We start from the raw sequence: 21,370 nt of genomic DNA on the forward strand, positions 1-21,370 counted from the left end.
AAATTAAGTCTAAATCAGTTAAAAAACTGAAAGATGGGAACCTGTTGATTGAAATAGAAACCAAAAATCATTCCAAGATATCAACGTAAAATCATCCCCGCACAAAAATCTTAACCAATCTAAAGGAATAGTTCGCAGCGGAGAATTAGCACTTGCCTCCCCTGAAGAAATACAAAAGGAGCTAAATAACCAAGGAGTTATCAGTTACAAAAGAATAACTATTAAAAAAGACAATGAAAAGATAGCAACTAACACATACATATTTACATTCAATACTCCTAAAATACCCCCAAAAAATCAAAATTGGTTATACCATCGAACCAGTGGAAATCTGCATACCTGACCCTCTGAGATGCTACAAATGCTAGAAGTTTGGGCATCATAGGGATGTATGTAGGGGACATCCCACATCTGCAAAATGTGGCACCAAAGAAATCATAACGAACAGGAATGACAGGAGACAAAATGCATTAACTGCCAAGGTGAACACCCCGCTTTTTCAAAAAAAATGAGAAAGAAAAAGAAATTTCTAGCCACTAAATACAAATGTAACATCTCCTATCCAGAGGCAAAACAAATAGTAAAAGCACTCATCAAAAACCAAACCTATGCAAAAATTACTGCAAAATCAAACACCACCAATCAACCTGACAAATACCTTGAACTTATTGAAAAACTTATAAACCTAGAACCTAACGAATTGCCTAATTTCCAAAAGAAACTAAAAATAATTCACTCCCAAAAAATAGAAAAAAACTAAACCAGAAACAAAAAAAAGAAAACAATAAAATACTTATTTCCACCCAAACGCAAACCACCCCTCTTCAAAACCCAAACTTCAAAGAACAAACCTTCCCAAAACCAAAAAACAAACCACCAAATCAAAGAACCGAAATACCCCCAAAAAATCAAACTGAACAGGAAGACAAAATGGAAGAAACAAAACAAACAGAAATCACAAAACAAGAAACCCCTCATCAATCACTGCCCAAACAAAAGCAAAAACAAAATAGACAACAGGTCCCATTCAAATTCCAAATCCAGAACCACAAATAATAAAGCTAAAATGAAAGACCACACAGAAGATAAATCAAAAACAGAAAAAAACAAAAAATTAGAGCCAAACGGAAACCCTCAACAACCTGCACATAGTTCTCAACTTTCACCAACCCAAAAGGCTAAAACCCAAAACCAAGTCGAAGCAACAGAAAAAATGATCACAGATAACCAAAACCTCAACATAAATGACCCATAAACCAATCTTCATCCAATGGAATATAAGAGGTAAAAAGGTGAACGTTGATGAACTACACCTTCTCATTGCATCTTATCACCCAGCAGTTATATCTCTCCAAGAAACCTACAAAAAATCCCAGAAAACACTTTGCATAAAACAATATACCTTATATGACTACATACATAAACAAGGAAATAGAGCATCCAGTGGAGTATCCATCTTAATAAACAACAATATAACTCAAAGTGAAACCAAGTTGAATACATCTCTCCAAGCAGTTGCAGTTACCATCAACCTAAAAAAAAAACATTAACAATCTGCTCCCTATATCTACCACCAAATGAAAACCTAAATAAAACAGACTTAAATAAACTAATTCAACAGCTACCCAAGCCATTCATTCTCATGGGCGATTTCAACAGCCACACTGAACTATGGGGGAATGAAAAAACAAACAGAAGAGGCCAAATTATTGAAAATTTCTTAGATGAAAACCATCTATGCCTCCTCAATAATGGAGCAAACACTGAAACATCCTCTGCCATCGACCTCACTATATGCGACCCATCCATCTTCTTAGATTTTAACTGGAGAGTCTATGAGGATACTTGTGGAAGTGATCATTTCCCTATTATCCTCAAAAACTCAAATCCTCATTCCAAAAAAAAAAAAACACGCTGGAATATCCATAAAGCTAACTGGGAAAAATTTTTTAAATTATGCTCATCAAAACTAAACCCGAATCTAATCCCAGTAATGAAGACCATCTTCTCTATTTCACTAAAACCTGAACATCTATAGCAGAAGAATGCATACCTAAATCTTCTCCCTCAACAAAATTTAACAAACCCTGGTTTAATGACCAATGTAAAGAAGCTATAAGAGTACGGCGTGCTGCTCGAAGAAAATTCAACTCTCACCCAACGAAAGAAAATTTATATTTCTTCAAAAACTGTAGAGCCAAAACCAGACAAATTATCAAAGAATCCAAAAAAACTACTTGGAAAAATTATATTTCAAAATTAAATTCAAACACTAAAACTAAAACAATATGGGACATGATCAGAAAGATATCAGGAAAATATGACAGTAATCCAATAAAACACCTCACCAACAACTCACGAATAAAAAGGACATTGCAAACCACATAGCAGAAACCTTCTCACAAATTTCACCCCCCCAAAAAAAAAAATTTAGAAAGAACTTTCCAAAATATTAAACAAGAAGAAGAAAAGAAAAATATCAACTTTCAATCAGAAAATACGGAAAACTATAACCTGCCTTTTTCAATTACAGAACTCCAAGACTCACTAGCCAAAACCCATAGCACAGCTGCTGACCCAGATGAAATTCCCTATGAATTTATAAAACAATTGCCAAAAATTTCTCTTACATACCTACTTATATACAATAATCTATGGATAACTAGCAACATTCCTACACTCTGGAAACAGGCCACTATTATCCCTATTCCAAAACACAACATATCAGTTTGATAGAGTTTTCAAAGGTCAAATCGTTGAACCATGACCCCTTAACAGCCAAATTTCTGTCCGAAAACCGATTACAAAGATTTTCCCAAATCTCAGTGCCCTGTATATCAAATTTCGAGTCTGTAGACTGAAAATTGACAGAGATATTGTGTAGGGAAATGTACACAGACAGACAGACACACACACACACACACACACGCACAGACACTTTCACTTATATAGATAGATTAAAATTATGTTAAAAAAAACATGTATATAAAAGTATTTTCCATCCAAAATATAGGGACTTATTTGGATGGAAGCAGTATATTAAGAAACAAGATTAAACTTTTCAAAAATTCATGATACCATTAATCCCACTTTGAGCCAAAAGTAATCTAAAACCTTTGCACATTCAACAAAGCCATACTATATTCTCTGATTTTCCAAGAAAAATTAGGGCAATAATAAATAAACATTGCAGATATTTGCATATAATCTTGCATGAATTCAAGCAGAAAAAAAGTTGCAATATATATAATAAAAAACATAATTAAAAGAGATGTCCTAAATCATAGTTTCATTTTTAATGCAGAATCATGCACAGCAATACATGCTGTTCAATCTTATTTTAAAATGCAAAAATAAAAAATGTATTTCTTCTCATTCACTGTTGGTATTTGAATTGCTACAAAACAGGAAATTTCACAATCACAAAACTTTTATGCAAATTAGAAATGATGTCAAATGATAATTCTAATATGCACAAGAATCAGTGGAAGTAACCAAAGTGATAAAACAGTCAAATTCTTGAAAAAAAATGTTTAAATGAAAACAAAAATATACAACAACAACATTGCTGCAACAGCAATAAACATAAACACCTAATAATTAAAACTACTTTAAGGGAATCAGAAGCAAAGTTCCAGAAAAAAACTAAAAAAAGTAGTACTATCCAAACTTTGTATTGGTCATACAAGACTTATGCAGTCCTATTTGTTTAAAGGAGATGACCAACCAATGGTTGCATGTCTGCATACAAAATAATTCATGTTCTCACTGATCTAGCTCTCTTATAAGACAACCACTTCACAACATGAGAAATATGAATTTTTTTATGTATATCTAAAACAGATTGTTAAAATATCCTTCTTAAAACCAATGGGTCGATATGAACACATTTAAAGATATGACAAATGAATCACGATTAAAAGTTGATGTCTGAAAATTGCACAGAAATTTATACCTTGAATAAATATTTGAAAAGAACTTGAAGCATTTATGCTTCAATCGTTCATCCAAATAACTAGATCCAGCAATAAATGACTCAGAAAGGCTTGATATGGCCTAAAAAAACACAACCAACCAAAATTGACATTTACTTCTGTTAATTTACAAAGGGATTGTGTTTGTTAGTTTATATGTTGGTTGGTTAACAGGATGTTGCAAAAGCTACTCGACCAATATGCACAACTAAAATGTTGTTAATGAAGCAGGAGATATTATGTAATTGGTGTTATTTTAGTAAGTACTAAATATGTGCGTATGTTACGTGTTCTTATTTAGTGTTCTTGTTTGTAAGAGTTTTAGAGTGATAGAGACAGTCTTAGGAGTGTTCATGTGTTGAGCGTTCCTATGTCTTAAGATGTTCATGCTGTAAGCGATAGCATATTGGAGACATAAACAGGTATATATAAAGAGAGACAGTTCTGTATGAACGGGAGTGTTTCTATAACCAATGACACATATATTTCTTACCTATTTTTGAGATGATGATTTTCACAAAGTTCTTATAACATAAATGGACAATACCTTTTCTGTTGAATCACAACACGGAGACGCAGATACAAAAACACATGTTGACGTCCTTTATTTCATCTTCGACCGGTCAGACATGATATTATCTCAGGGATTCAAAGTTGTTACATGGTTATTTCTAAAACCCTCTCACTTCTAGAGGGTGCCTTGATTCTAACGGAGAATCGGTCTGAACCTCTCTGCTTCTCTCCGACTCTTCTCCTCTTCTCTCAGACTGCATCTAAAAACTCTACCTGTATTGAGAACTCGTCACGTCATTGCATGATTAAACATGTGCTCATAAAGCATGTTGGATGACATGCGTCACGTTGCCAAACTGTACATGACCCCGAGTTCAGTAACCTATTTTTCAAATAACCTCTTTACAAAATATGTTTACAATTTCAATTGACGATTAAATTCCTTATTTTAATTTTCACAAAAACAAATTTCATTATTACATTCCTTTTCTATATACAGATATGTAAGCTAAACAATTGCAATTCCACATTCTTTATTTCAATAACATTCTGTATTTATTTTAACTTATGATTGGAATTTTCAATTCCAAATCTAACTTCGCAAGTTCAAATTCTTGACTATCCGATTTCATATTTACATTGAACTAATTCCCTATTTTTTTTACTTACATAAAAAGTGGACAGCCCTTATCATGTAACAATATTAATATATTTCTTATATTTTTAATATAATTGGTATAACCCCCAAATGATTGTGCACCTTTTTTTGTAATGTTTTTGTCAAACTAAATACATCAATAACATTGTGTCTTTAAAGGAAAGAGAATATTTTAAAAACTGAAATTATTTATGAATTTTAAAGATTTAAAATAAAGAAAAAAAATAATGTTTTAATGCCCTATGCATTTAATGGTGGGTTTAGTGTAAACATCCAAAATGTTTTCAACAACTTAACACTGAAAAATATCATTCTCCTTTCATTTCCATTGGCTGATATCAGTGGAAGTAAAGTTTTGTTTTGTTGGAATAAAGGTTTTGTACAACTAGGGTCCAAAATTAGCTACAGAATTTTAATGATTTTAGCTTTTTATGCATTATATAATGTATTGATTTTTTTAATTTTTAATATTATACTAATAAGTGTTTATTTTCTATGTGATAAGTAATGTATTGATTAAATTATTATAAAATATGGTATTCATTTTTATGTGTGAATTATTGCATTGATTAAATAATTATAATAATAGGTATTTATTTTATGTGTGAATTATTGTATTGATTAAATAATTATAATAATAGGTATTTATTTTATGTGTGAATTATTGTATTGATTAAATAACTATAATAATAGGTATTTATTTTATGTGTGAATTATTGTATTGATTAAATAATTATAATAATAGGTATTTATTTTTATGTGTGAATTATTGTATTGATTAAATAATTATAATAATAGGTATTTATTTTATGTGTGAATTATTGTATTGATTAAATAATTATAATAATAGGTATTTATTTTATGTGTGAATTATTGCATTGATTAAATAATTATAATAATAGGTATTTATTTTATGTGTGAATTATTGTATTGATTAAATAATTATAATTATAGGTATTTATTTTATGTGTGAATTATTGTATTGATTAAATAATTATAATAATAGGTATTTATTTTGTGTGAATTATTGTATTGATTAAATAATTATAATAATAGGTATTTATTTTATGTGTGAATTATTGTTTTCATTAAATAATTATAATAATAGGTATTTATTTTATGTGTGAATTATTGTATTGATTAAATAATTATAATAATAGGTATTTATTTTTATGTGTGAATTATTGTATTGATTAAATAATTATAATAATAGGTATTTATTTTATGTGTGAATTATTGTATTGATTAAATAATTATAATAATAGGTATTTATTTTTATGTGTGAATTATTGTATTGATTAAATAATTATAATAATAGGTATTTATTTTATGTGTGAATTATTGTTTTGATTAAATAATTATAATAATAGGTATTTATTTTATATGCATTAAGTAATGTATTGGTTAAATTATAATTATAGGTATTAATTTTCTATGTATTAAGTAAAATGTATTGATTAAATTACTATAACAATAGGTATTTATTTTCTATGTGCTAAGTAATGTATACATTAAATTATTATAATAATAGGTATTTATTTTCTATGGTTTAAGTAATGTATATGTTAAATTATAATAATAGGCATTAGCGGGACCTGTGGAAATTCCATAGAGGACTCTTTTATATATAATATAGTGATGTTTGCGTTCTGTGGATGTTCAGCGTAAATGAAGATGCCCTGATATTATTGTAGCTTTTTTGTTTAAACTACAAAAGTATTTATCTAAGCTAGCAGAGATGCCTGGCATCAAATACGCTTAAATATGACATTTTAATTTATATAGACTTCATATATATTATTATAGAGTCAATTCTTTATCGATTCTTACATATTATAAAGTTGTAATTTTAAAAATATAACCATATGACTTGGATACATCAGTGTTAATCGAAACTGAAACCAAAACTTATGAAGAAAAAAGATATAATTTGAGTTCCTCCAGCTATAGTCGAAACCAAAACTTGTGAAGAATTCTTGGTAAAATTATTTATGACCCGATATGGAACATCATAACAATTAAATGCCAGTCACTCAGAAAAAAAGCTGTAAGAGTGACACACAAAATAACATAGATGCTATTGTATTAATATATAAATTCATTTTCTATGCATTAAGAATAGGATCGAACGATGAAATTGTTGCTCTAGAAAAGATGATATGATTCCATTTCCATTTGAGGAAAACCAGTTTTCTTTTTTGTTGCAGACCATCTACTAGTTGGCTAGTTGTGCACAAATCCCAAAAGCAATAGAAGCCTTCTATCATGTCTAAAAGTGGCACAATGTTCAACAGGTGAGGGCAGAGATGTGCTACTGTACAACTCATGGTTTCTACCAATCCAAGTTATGACAACAAGACCATTTCCAGCACCCTCAAGATGCAAATCCAGACAGTTCAATGCTTAAGGGCAAAGCTCAACCCAATTTCTGGCCACAGGTTTTTGGTATGGTTTCAAGTGAGGGCCACATTATGCCACCTTACATCTTCGAAGTCAGCTTGAAAGTCAACACCAAAGTGTACCTGGATGTGCTGAAGAGTGTGGTGATTCCCTGGTGCAATCAGGTGGCCGCTGGCAGACAATGGGTGTGGCAGCAGGACTCTGCACTGGCTCACAAGTTCAAAAAGACACAGGCTTGGCTTCAGAAGGAGTGTTACCACTTTGTACCCTTCTCTCACTGCCCCCCTCCTCCCCCAACCTGGAACCGTTGGACTACTTCATTTGGTCACATGTTGGGAACATCACCAACACCAAAGCCAGACTGATCGCCACCATCCACCGAGTATTCATCAAGCATAGGAAAGGAAAAAAGAAAGGAAGCCTCCGTTCAGTCTCGAAAAACAATGGATACCCTCTGTAAGAGTAGCTGTGCATGTAATTATGAGGCAAGGGTTACACAATCTCCAACCACATCTCTTCTGAATCCACACTGCTTAAGTCCAGTGGCAAGGAGAAGTCCAGGACAACTGGAAACAATGCTGAGATAAGCAGAGGGCACATATAGCACCTGGAATTCCCAAATGGTCATCCATTTTAGTACTGACCAGGCTCAACGTTGTATTGATTAAATTATTATAATGTTTATTTTCACGTAAAAACTATTATATTTTCCTTGATTCATTGTAATAATCTCTCTTTACAAATTGTTTTTCATTACAGATTAACAATGGATGCCGGTCGATTCAATAAAGAAGTTTATATTGAAGGTAAGTATTTTATTCAAGCCTATAAATTCGTTCACATTTTTACTTGATCTGTTATTGTTGGTTAACATTTGGTTAATGCCAACTCCATCCAATTTCAGCCCAAATCTCTTTATTACAAATCATACCATCTTGTTGCTGATTGGCCGAGTGTATGTTTGAGATGAATGGTTAACCACCTAGTCATCATCATGCATGGGTCAGTCATCCTTCATGCAAGGTGATCATTACATCCGTTTTTCACCTCATTGGACAAGGTTACCATATCCGCAATACTGGTCATCACAATCAACTGCTCTTTGTTCAGTTAATTCTGTGAAACCCAACCATGTCACACTCTATCATATTGGGTGATGGCTTTTCGTAGTTCAGATCTTTTAGCATGACACTGTTGTACATTTTGTTACTATTTACCATCTCTGCAATGATTGTGAAATTTAAAATAATTTAATCAATTTATTTGATGTCCAAGAAAGTTTGTAGAAGAATAAATTATAAATATATATTTTTATCAAATTTTATCTCATACTGTTCCCTTTATTCGGATGTATTGTGACACTTATCACTTATACATATATATGTAAAGGTAAATCAGTAAGTTCATAGTGTGACCAAATTTTGCTCTTAAATTTTATGGCATTTTTTTTACAAAGGATTCACCACATCAAAGTCTGGGGGTCACTTGAGGATAAGTGTTAATGAGTGCACAGTAGTCAATGGGACAATATCATCGTAATCATTAGTAGTGGAAATTTGGTGAATTGGATTACTTAAGGGGATGGTTCAATAAGAATTTGTTCACGTTGGACTTGAAGACGGCCATATTGTAGCCAGTTGGAAAGCAGGAAAACGGAACAGAGTTCCACAGGCACGCAAGTTATGATTATTTTTGTGCCTTGCATGTTTGCATATTTTTTCCTCTTTAAAACTTTTATCCCATTTTTTTACACTACTTTTTAGTAAAAATGTTATATCTTTGTTAAAATGCAAGATAAAGCAATGAAATTTGCTATATAAATGTAATTTTGTGCAAGGAATCCGAAAATCTCCAGAAATTAATGGTTTCCAAATAATCCACAGTAAATGCACATAAATATGCTGCAATTCTTTAAAAATGCAATGTATCCATGAAAAGAAGTTGGAAAACGTAAAGTTGAATTGTAATGCATTTTATTTATAAGAAATTGAAATCTAATATTATGACTGTTAAAAATGAATATCTTTCTTTGGTATTATTGAAAAGTAACACCTGCTAAAACGCCCCCATCTGCCTCTCCAAAATATGTGATTCTCACTTTTTAGACAATTACATAATGAACACACTGAAAAACTTGGCAGAAATAAACAAAAAAAAAATGTAAAAATTTTATGTAGAATAATCTTAGATTTTTGGTCTATTCTAATCTTTTAAGGCAGATAACCATATTTATTTTTTTATAGAAAACAAATCCTGTGAGTTTTTTTGCTTTTTTTTTCAACAATTATGTGTGTTTTTAAGGTCTTTGTAGGAAGAGGCTTGCTACTCAAACTTCAAGTTAGTGGTAGGGCTAGGGGTAATTATATGTGAACATTGAAAACTTGGCAGAAAGAAAGAAAAACTAAAACAATTATTTTAAGATTAAATATTAGTTTCACATATTAATTTTATGTAAAATAATCCACTATTTCCAAGCCATTCTAGCTGGTGCTACCAGATCAGGCTGTCTTTTGGCTTCCTGAGACGAAATGCACCCACATTGATGTTTTTTGTTTTCTGATCTTTTTTTGTAAAACTTAATTTTGTTCTGCAAAACCAAAAACAAAAACAACAGCCCCCCTCCCTCCCCCCTTTTTTTATCTCCCCCCCCCTCCCAGACCCTGTTGGTGGAGTATCAGAATACACCGACTGCCCCCCTGCAGAGAGTAAAAGTCCCTCAATGGGGCCACCTGTTGGCCGTAGGTGGCGACCCGTAATGCCTTAGAACGGGATCCTGGTGGCTGAGCAACTCACGACCTTGGAACCAAATGGCCGTGATTTAGCAACACTCCACTTTGGCCCTTACTTCGGCTAGACGGGCGGTCGGGCAGGCTCGACCCGACCAACCGGCTAGTCATGACAGTCCCTAATAATAGTAAACCCCCATAAAGAGAAACACAAACACATACTCATATAAAAAAAAAAAAACACACATACTATCATTAGAAGGCGATGGCAAGGGCCAATCAGATGGTGAAAACTGATGCTATTGACAACTACCTCTTTCTACACCTTGCTGGGTCCAAGGAAAGGAAAAAAATCGTCATAAGCAGCTATACTCACTGTTTGAGTATATCATCATTGTATCCCTGAGATGCTTGGGCGAATGGGTTTCCCCCCAACCATCTCCCAATTTAGGGCTCCGAGGAGGGTGGGGAGCAAGGATGATGAAAAAACAAAAAATATTCTATGGCTTCCAAAAAAATTAAAAGGCCCCATCCAGAAAGCGATGAAGATGAAAACACACACTTTCCAGAGTATATAATCTTGGAATCGCAAGATAACACACAAATAACAAAAATGTCCCCATTCAAAATCGAAAGAATTATCAACAAAAATCTGAACACAAAACAAATAAAAAAATTAAAAAATGGAACCTTACTTATACAAGTAACTACTAAAAGTAGTGCCGAAGAAATTTTAACATGGACAAAGTTCCATGATATAAACATCAATGCCTACCCTCACAAAACCCTTAACACCTCAAAGGGAGTCATCAGATGTCCAGAACTAAATACCTGCTCTCTAGATGAAATAAAAACAAACCTAAAAAATCAAAATGTCATAGATACTAAAAGAATTACAATAAAAAGAAACGAACAAACAATTAATACCAACACATACATATTAACTTTTAATACTCCTACTCCACCAACTGAACTCAAGATTGGATATATTAATATTAAAGTAGAAACATATATCCCCAGACCACTTCGCTGCCTAAACTGCCAAAAATTTGGCCACTTCAAAGAATACTGCACCAGGAAAGCAGTATGTCCAAAGTGTAGCAGTAACGAACACCAGGAAACAGAATGCCAAGGAAATATAAAATGCCCAAACTGTGGAGAGAACCATCCAGCATACTCATCGCTCTGCCAAAACTGGATCAAAGAAAAAAAAATAAATGAACTCAAATATACCAAAAACATAAGTTTTCCTGAAGCCAGGAAAATTATTGAAACGACCACCACAACAGAACCAACTAGATCATACGCAGGTGCAACCAAAAATCAATTAAAAACAATAGAAAACACTGAACTAAAGGAAATCTCTACCCTCATAAAATCACTTTGTGAACTAGTTGAGACATTGAGGGCCACCTTACGGCAACTGCCATCAACTCCAGCTGTACTTGGAAATAACTATCAAACAATTGAGAGTAAAATCTCACCAGATCCAAAAAACCAAACACAATCCTCTAACAAAAAACCCACACAAACCGAAAACATCCCAAAATCAAAAGAACACTCGCCTAGTACCCTCCGCAAAGGAACCAGAAAAGAAGAAAACCAAACAGTAGACATTCAAAATAGATTCCAAATTCTAGGAAAAATGGAAACCGAAAACACCCTGGAAAAAAAAAAGAAACCAAACACAAACAATCAAGAGGGAAAAAATGAGCAAGAACCCAAAACAGCAACATCCCAAGCAAGACCCAGATCAACGTCCAGATCCAAACAAAAAAAAGAAAAAACCCTCGAAAGCCATGAAGTCATGGAGATTGAGGAATCCAACAACCCAAAACAAAAGAAAGAAAATATAAACCATGACTAACAAAATCCTACAGTGGAACATAAGAGGATTAAAAATTAATATCGAAGAAATACAAATACTTATCAAATCCTTATGTCCTGCAATAATTTGCCTACAGGAAACACACTTAAAAGAAAATGACAAAATCAACATAAAACACTACTCAATATACAACCACATAAACAAATTATCATGCAAAGCCACCGGTGGATCATCAATACTGATAAACGAAAACATTCCACACAGCACAGTGAACTTAAAAACAAATATGCAAGCTGTTGCAATAACTGCAACACTACACAAAACAGTAACCCTGTGTTCACTCTATATACCACCAAACGAAACAATAAACGAAACAGAATTAAACAATATAATCAAACAACTACCTAAACCTTTTCTACTCTTGGGAGACTTCAATAGTCACAATATATGGTGGGGCAGTAAAAAAAACAACAAAAGAGGCCAAACCATAGAAAAAATAATTAACCAAAATGATCTATGCCTACTCAACAACAAAGAGAATACATATATGCACCCACCAACGGGAATCCTATCAGCAATCGATATAACACTATGTGACCCAACTATATACATGGATTATAGCTGGAGAACACATAAGGATACATGCGGAAGTGACCACTTCCCAATCATAATAGAAAACGAGAATCCCAAGCTAGAAGACAAAACACCCCGCTGGAATTTACAAAAGGCAAATTGGGAAAAATTCCAAAATACATGTCAACACAGATTAATACCTGAAGCGAATCCTAACTTAGAACACATCACATATTTCAGCAACACCCTACTCACAATAGCCGAGGAGAACGTACCAAAAAGTTCCACTACTACAAAATATAACAAACCCTGGTACAATAAAGAATGCAAAGAAGCTATAAGAGCCAGACGTGCAAACCTAAGGAAATTCAAAAACAGTCCAACGAAAGAAAATTTGGACACCTATAAAAACAGCAAAGCCAAAGCACGGAAAACTATCAAAGAATCAAAACGGAACACGTGGAAAGACTATGTAACAAAAATTAATCAAAACACAAAACCCAAAAAAGTATGGGAGATGGTCAGAAAAATAGCAGGAAAAAATACAAAGAACCCTATTAAACACCTTATATGCGACAACACGAAGATTACCGACAAACAAAATATCGCAAATAAATTAGCAGAACAATTCTCAATGAACTCCTCATCAAAAAACCAAAATAAAAAATTCCAAGCTATAAAGAAAAATGAAGAAAAAATAAAAATAAACTTCAAATCAAAAAATGAAGAAAACTACAATCAATTATTCAATAGTGCAGAACTAGAGGAGGCAATAAACAAATCTCCCGATACAGCAGTCGGCCCCGACGAGATCCATTATCAATTCCTCAAAAAACTACCAAAACCATCACTGGACTACTTATTACAAATTTACAATGAGATATGGATAACAAACAACATTCCAAAAAACTGGAAGCAGGCAACAGTAATCCCAATACCCAAACCAAAAAAAGATCATACAAACCCAACAAACTACCGACCCATTGCACTAACTAGTTGTTTGTGCAAAACTTTTGAAAGAATGATTAACGAAAGGTTAAATTGGTACTTGGAAAGCAAAAATCTAATTACAGAAAGCCAGTCGGGTTTCAGGAAAAATAGAAGCCCCACCGATCACTTAATAAAACTGGAAACACGCATAAGAGAAGCATTTGCAAAAAAAGAACATCTAATAGCAATTTTTTTTGACATGCAAAAGGCGTATGACACCGCTTGGAAATACGGAATCCAAAAAGACCTGTATGAACTAGGACTTAGGGGTAGAATGCCAGAAATTATCAGAAATTTCTTAACAAATAGAAACTTCCAAGTACGGATGGACAACACTTATTCAGTCCAAAAAGATCAAGAAATGGGTGTCCCCCAAGGCAGTATCCTGTCTGTCAACCTCTTCAACATTAAAATAAACAATATCATAAAAAACATAGACCCAGGAATTGAAAACGCCCTATACGTGGACGACCTACTTATATACTACCAACCTAAATACATACAAACAGCCGAACGCAAACTACAACTTTGTCTGAATAAAATAAACAAATGGGCCATAGAAAATGGATTTACATTCTCAGAGGAAAAAACTAAATGCATCCACTTTTGCAAATTACGAAAATTCCACCACGACCCCAACCTGAAACTGGATAACAAGAACATCCCACTCACCGACCAACATAAATATTTAGGTATTATATTCGATAAAAAATTAAACTTCATACCACATATAAAATATTTAAAAGCAAAATGCCAAAAGACAATGCAATTGATCAAAGTCCTAGCACACACCGATTGGGGTGCAGACAAAGTCACATTATTGAAACTATACCAAACTCTAATCAGATCTAAAATGGACTATGGATGCTTCATCTATGGAGCAGCAAGGAAGTCCTACATAAAAGAACTAAATACAATCCATCATCAAGGATTAAGATTGGCCTTGGGAGCATTTAGAACCTCTCCAGTAGAAAGCCGCTGTATAGAGGCCCATGAGCCTCCACTGATTCTAAGACGACAGAAGTTAGCGCTACAATATTACCTAAAGCTGGTATCATGTCCAACAAATCCTGCATACCAATGTACCCTCCACCCACAATACACACATCTCTTCAACAAGAAAGAAAATATCATCAAGCCCTACAGCCTCCGGATAAAAAACCTTCTCACAGAAGCCCAAATGGACACTACAAAAATACATAAATATAACAAATCAAAAACTCCACCCTGGATGATCAAACAACCACACATAATATTAAAATTAAATAAATATCCCAAAACGAAAACCCACTCATCAACCTTCCATGAAGAACTACTTACCATCCAGAATACATACAAAGAATATACATAAATTTACACTGACGAATCAAAAGATTTGGCACTAAATATAATAACCAACGATGACCATCAAAAATATATCATATTTACTGACTCACTTTCAATACTCATATCTCTAAAAGAAAAAAAAATGACAAACCCACTTATTACAAAATTGCTAAACAAAATAGATGCCATAACCATGAAAAAAAACATTATCTTTTGCTGGATACCAAGCCATATCGGCATCTACATGAATGAACAAGCAGATAAGGCAGCAAAGGAAACTCTGCAACAAAACCACATAAGTGGAAAAATCCCCTATACAGACCTAAAGACTAAAATAAACACATATTTGAAGAGAAAATAGCAAGAAAACTGGAGCTCATGTACAAAAAACAAATTATTCCAAATGACACCAAATATTGGAACGAGAGACACCAAAAAGTTAACCAGAAAGGAAGAGGTAGTAATGACCAGACTGCGAATAGGTCACATTCACATCACTCACTCACATCTACTAAAAGGGGAGGAGACACCAAACTGTATAACGTGTCAAGAACCCTACACAATACACCATATACTGACAAACTGCATTGACCTTGAACAAATCCGAACAAAGTATTACCAAGAAAAAAATCTGAAAACAATATTAAACAAGAATGATCCCCCAAAAATTATCAATTTTCTGAAAGAAACTAAAATATACTCAAAAATATAAGGAAAGACCCCCCCCCCCAAAAAAAAACCTTAAGAACAAACCAATATTTAACACAACATAACGAACCTTTCGGCATTAAATGACCCCAAAGTGGTTGATATGCCGTAAAACAGAACAAACAAACAAACAAACCAAGCCATTCTAGTGTTTTAGAGCAGTTAATTTATTTTTCTATGAGAGACAAATGGTGTGCGTTTTTTTAGGGGGTGGGGGCCCTTTTTCTCTTTTAGATGATAATGTGTTGTTTTTAAGACGGTTTGAACCAAGAAGAGAATAAGGACCCCAAATTTCAGCCGACATTGGTTTAACCTTTACATATGGTCTCTAAACAAATATAAAATGGCCAATTGGCTTGGACTTTTGCAATTATTTCATTGATTTTCATGATCAAGATTTATTTTTCATATATATATATATATATATAGTCATCAAACTTCTTAATAAAACTATATAAAGCAATTTTTTTTTAAATAAGGAAAAACTTGATAAATCAGACATTGTTCCAGTCCACAGACTTCTATTTTGGAAGGAACAAGCTCCTCAAAATGAGCCACTTGGACTTAGTGGTAGAGTTATGGAAGGGTTTTTATTTTCAAAGGGGTGCTATTTGGACTTAGGGTTAGTGGTAGGATTAAAGGAATACTTTTCAAAGTGGAACTTGTAACTCAGATTCGAGATTAATGATACAACAAATTCAAGGGATGCACTTTTAGGAGGTGGGCTTGTCACTCTGACCTAGATTTAGTGGTAGCATAATTTTTTATATATACATTAACTTCTCAAATTGAAAAAATATCAAGAGAATTTGGAGTACTACTTCTCTAAAAGACAATAATAACCAGGAAATGGGGATCATTATACATTAAATTTATATGCAAAAATGGTCCCCCCCTCTACTCTAAATTTTACATTATTTTTGTTGTCGTTTTTTTTTTTCTTTTTTTTTTTTAAGTTTTTTTTTTTAGGATATTCACACATAATCACCTAAAAGAATAGAATCCCATTTATTTGTTTTTTAATTGGTAACTATGTCATTTATTACTACAATTAAAGTTTGAGAGTTAAGTATATTTGAAAACCAATTTTACTTGAAGGAAGTGTTTTTGTTTTTTTTAAAGAATCACAAACTACATTAATTTTAAACAGAAAAGCTTTTTTCTCAAAATAAACGTTAGTCACAAAACTCCTGGGCCCAACCATTTTCCTGATCTACATTAATGATCTTCCAAATCACATCCTTACATCATTTGTAGACATTTATGCTGATGACACTACCATCTATGGTAGCACATTTAAGACAGTAAATGACCAAGTTCTCTCTGATTTTCTCTCCTCTGATCTTGATCATGTGGTACAATGGGAAAAGGAGTGGCTGGTTACTTTTAATGCATTTAAAACCAAGCTTCTCTCTTTACATCATCAACATTCTGATCCACATCTGGCATCAATTAAAATGAATGGCTCTTGTCTTGGAGAGGCCTCAAGTTTTGACAGGCTTCTGGGCTTGACCATTACTCCTGATCTTAAATGGAATAAGTACATCAAATCTGTTGCCAAGGCCGCTGGAAAAATGGTGGGATCTTTCTATCGATCCAGTAGATATCTCACTGCTGATACAATTCTCTATCTATATAAGAGACAGGTACGTCCAAGGATGGAATACTGTTGCCACATCTGGGCAGGAGCTGCTAGAAAAGACTTGTCCTGCCTTGATAGGGTTCAAAATAGACTTCATGGCCTCGTGGGAGATGTCCTTTTCTCTTCGCTGCAACCTCTATCTCACAGAAGAGATGTTGCGAGTTTGTCTCTGCTTTATCGTTATTTTCATGGAAAGTGTTCGACTGAGCTTCAATCTATGGTCCCACCCTTGCCAAACTTTCACAAGAAACACTCGTCTAGCTGAAAACACTATCACTAATTCCCCCCACTCTTTATCTGTGCCTAAACCTAATCGTAGATTCCATGATCAAAGCTTCTTTCTTAGAACTGCACACCTGTGGAATAGTCTTCCGTTTTCTTGCTTTCCAGCTGTCTATAATATGGTTGTCTTCAAGTCCAACGTGAACAAGTTTCTGATGAGCCGTTCCATATAAGTTAACAAATTTACCAAACTTCCATTACTATCGATTACTATATTGTCCTTTTAACTACTCTACACTCTTTAACCCTTATCCTTGAGTGGCCTTTCGGTCTTGATAAGTGGTGACCCCTATGTAAAAAAAAAAAAAAAAGGTTAATAGCCGACTGCTAGCTTGAACTATCAATTCAAGTGAAATTGTTTACTTTTGCTGAAAAATGTTTGATATTATAGGGGAGAGGCTACGTAAAAACCGACGGTACCAAAAGAAAAATCAACATAAAACTTTTAACATATAAAAATGATAAAAACATTAATGTACTTAGTACTTGTGTTATAAAAAATGTTTAGAAAAAAAATGTTCAAAATATGTCATGTTGAAGTTTTATTTTTATGACAACAAGTAACGAATGGACTAGTTTATTTCATATTCTGACAATAAGTCAGACTGATGTTTTTTTCTAATTGTTGTCTAAATTTCATGAGGAATTTCTTCAGGGATTGGTACTGAGCTTCTAAGCAACACGGGGAATAAAAAAAACTGACACAAAATGGCCGTTTCATAGTGTTTGTAACCCCAATGTGTGCCCCACGACAGATCACCGACTCCCAACGTCGTGTACCGTGGATTTTTCGTTCGACTATTCCTCTTATAGCCGGATCGTCCTTTTCCCGTTGGCGACTGTCGATGAGAACACACGCGGTTCACAAAATACAAATATGAACAAAGAAAGGAAAAACACAAACGCCAATGTTCACATATAAATTGACTGTTGGACTTTTGTGTGTGTGTGTGTCTTCTCCCCGTCCTATTCATGTTACATTTGTCTATCTCTGTTTCACAGTCAACTCTAAAATTGTCCACGACTCTATTTCACCGTCAACTCTATAACTGTTCAACTGTAGTCGTTATCAACTCCCATCCATCGTCTAGCGCATCTAGATCTCAACTGCCTGTCTCCTCTGTCTTGGTCTCTCAGGTCGCCCACCCCACCCTGGCTTCCGGAAGCTGCCCTTCCCTGTTTTATCAGTAGGTTTCTATTGTTATTGTTTGCTATTTCCTATCTATTGTTGATTGTAGGATATTTCCGATTTCTTTGTTTATTCTAAGCTATTTCCTCTTCCTTTGTCAATCCCCCCCCTCTCAGCACTTAGTGGCTCAAATCCACCCCAGGGCCACTTTATAGTATCACAGTGTTAACATTTTTATCATCATTTAGATTATTATTTATTAAAGCATGTGAAATGATATTCATTTCTGAATAAAATGGTGGTATTTTGAGAACTTTTAAGTGTTTTGGTTTTTAAAATATGACTATTTTAATAGAACTACCTTGAAATCTTGAAATATCCAAAGTGTTTTTATGGTTGGTGAGTATAACTATAATTATAATAAATGATGAGATTATATGGAAAATATTTATCTATTAGTGATGAACAATGTGACCAGAAGAGAATAATGTAAGTAGTTACAAGAATGAAATAAAAAGGTTGAGTTTTTAGACAATGTTCTAATAAGCATTGATTTTTAAATCAATAATCAATAACCAGGATGTTCAGAACAAATTTGAACTTCGATGACTTCACAAGTTCCTCAACTTGTTTGATTGCAACCCCATGTACTATTACATGTGGATCAGAGAAAGACACCAACCCTAACCCGTCTGCCAACCATACCGTCTGCAGCACCAAGAACAAGCTGATTGTCAGGATCAAACCGTACAAGCATATCTAAAAGTATGAGTGCTGCATGCTCCAAGTTCAGATCCCCTCTACAGACCGTAGTGAAAGCTTCTTTAAGTGAACTTTATTTTGCAAAATATCCCTTAAGAAATGGACTTTGAATTCTGAGAATATATTGGGTTGGGGAATAAGTTTGTAGTGTTTTTATATTTCTTTTTTGTGTTTTGCTTTTGAATGAAGATGATTGAGAATTATTTTGTGATTGCAGTTGATTTTTTTAGCCAATTTACAACTTGTTTGGTGATTGTATCCTTCAAAAGTATTTTGAGATGCTTTCCTTTGACTTTAGAAGGTCTTCCTTTGTGAGGCAAGTCATTCTTGGATATTCCATTTCTAAGCCTAAAATGTAATAAAAATTGAAATTAGCCAAAAAGATGATTAGCACAGTTTTGTACGGCAAGAAAAAATCTATCGAATAAATATACATTTTGTTGAAAAGCAAAAAGACATTAAAAAAAGAAAATATAAAATGTTATGAACTTATTCTTCAACCCAATATCTAAATATCTACATATTTTCTTTTCTTTTCAAAAAGAGTTGAATTTGTTCTGAACACCTTGTATGTATGAAAAAACGAAAAAGAAAGCCGAAGCTATTTATACATTCGCATGAATTGCAGAGAGCATTGACAATATGTGTCCATTATTGTGTTAGGTCAAAAAATATTATCAGAAGTTTTACGCATGTTTGCTGTGCATTTGATGAAATATTATTTTTCTATTTTATTTATCAACAACAAAAAGCTCTGAATTTATTCATTACTGTAACTAAAATCACCCCTCCCAATGGTTCTGCCATTTGAATTTCATTCATTTTCTTTTTCTTTTAGCCAACAAGAGACGTGCACAAGTTCAGTGGCACCTGCCAGCCAATCAGAAATCCAGTTCTATGTGTAATATCCAATAAAAACAACTCCAAAAACAAAATCATCACTTTTAAAGCTAAATTAAAAAAAAAAAAGTTGGTTGCCTGCTACCACAAATACATTTCGCCTTGAAATTCAAAAACATCTTTCCACCAAAAATAGTAAAACTAACTTGTCCCTGTAAATTTTTATTTATTTTTACTCTTAAAAAGCTCATTTATTTTCATGTCTAAACTGATATATGAAATAGTCAAGTGTTCAGCTGTTATTTTGTAACTTAAAGTAGCCTTTTTTTTTTAATACAGGAGACATAAATAAATCTGTTTCATCAATCAGTTATGGCAAACATTAGTCTGAAAAAAGCTAATCAATTTTTATATTTAACACAATCGATATTTTATTTTGGATTAATATAATTATAAAGCAAGGTGGAGAAGTTATTTTATATATGTTTATAAACAGAACGAACCCCAAAATATGACAAATTCATTTGGAGGGGGAGGGGGATTACATTAGAAATATAAAATAACGAAAAATTTCATTTGTTTTTGGAATTAATTTTTGGTAGATCTTTTATTTTTGCAATCGCACGGGCATTCGCTGCTATTTTTATTGATACAAAATTTGTAATGATATATTTTTAACTATTTTTTTTTGGGGGGGGGGGGTCTTTCCTGTGCTCAATATCCGGAGAATAGCTTCTTCTCTTTGTAGCCCTTCTGACAAAATATCTAGTGGAGAGGGTATCACATACTTCTTCTTTTTTGGGCGATTACATTTACATGTTTTCATCCATTCTTTTATTTTTGTTGTGAGGGTATCCACGTTGCCCATGATGAAAATAATTAGTATACAGATGTGTTTCAAATGGAACTTCATGTCAACCCAGGCAACGCTGGGTACCCATGCTAGTATATATATATACTAGTAGACCGCCCGGCATTGCCTGGGCATAAAATACACTTCAATGTGATATTTTGATTTA

At 33.2% G+C, this 21,370-nt stretch overlaps 1 protein-coding gene across 3 annotated transcripts in view; it reads left to right on the forward strand.

The window, feature by feature from the left end:
• LOC145286045 (phosphatidylinositol polyphosphate 5-phosphatase type IV-like) overlaps positions 1–20,446 on the forward strand; it is a 56,184-nt gene extending 35,738 nt beyond the window's left edge. For all 3 annotated transcript variants that reach the window (XM_080134677.1, XM_080134676.1, XM_080134675.1), the window contains exons 11-12: positions 8,305–8,351; positions 20,350–20,446. In XM_080134677.1, coding sequence (XP_079990803.1) covers positions 8,305–8,351; positions 20,350–20,426 — 124 coding nt within the window. In that variant the 3' untranslated portion in view covers positions 20,427–20,446. The remainder of the gene's footprint in view (positions 1–8,304; positions 8,352–20,349) is intronic.
• Positions 20,447–21,370: the final 924 nt, after the last annotated feature.

This window comes from Euprymna scolopes, chromosome 10 (assembly GCF_053919585.1).
Source record: "Euprymna scolopes isolate OS-2025 chromosome 10, ASM5391958v1, whole genome shotgun sequence".
NCBI lineage: Eukaryota > Metazoa > Mollusca > Cephalopoda > Sepiida > Sepiolidae > Euprymna > Euprymna scolopes.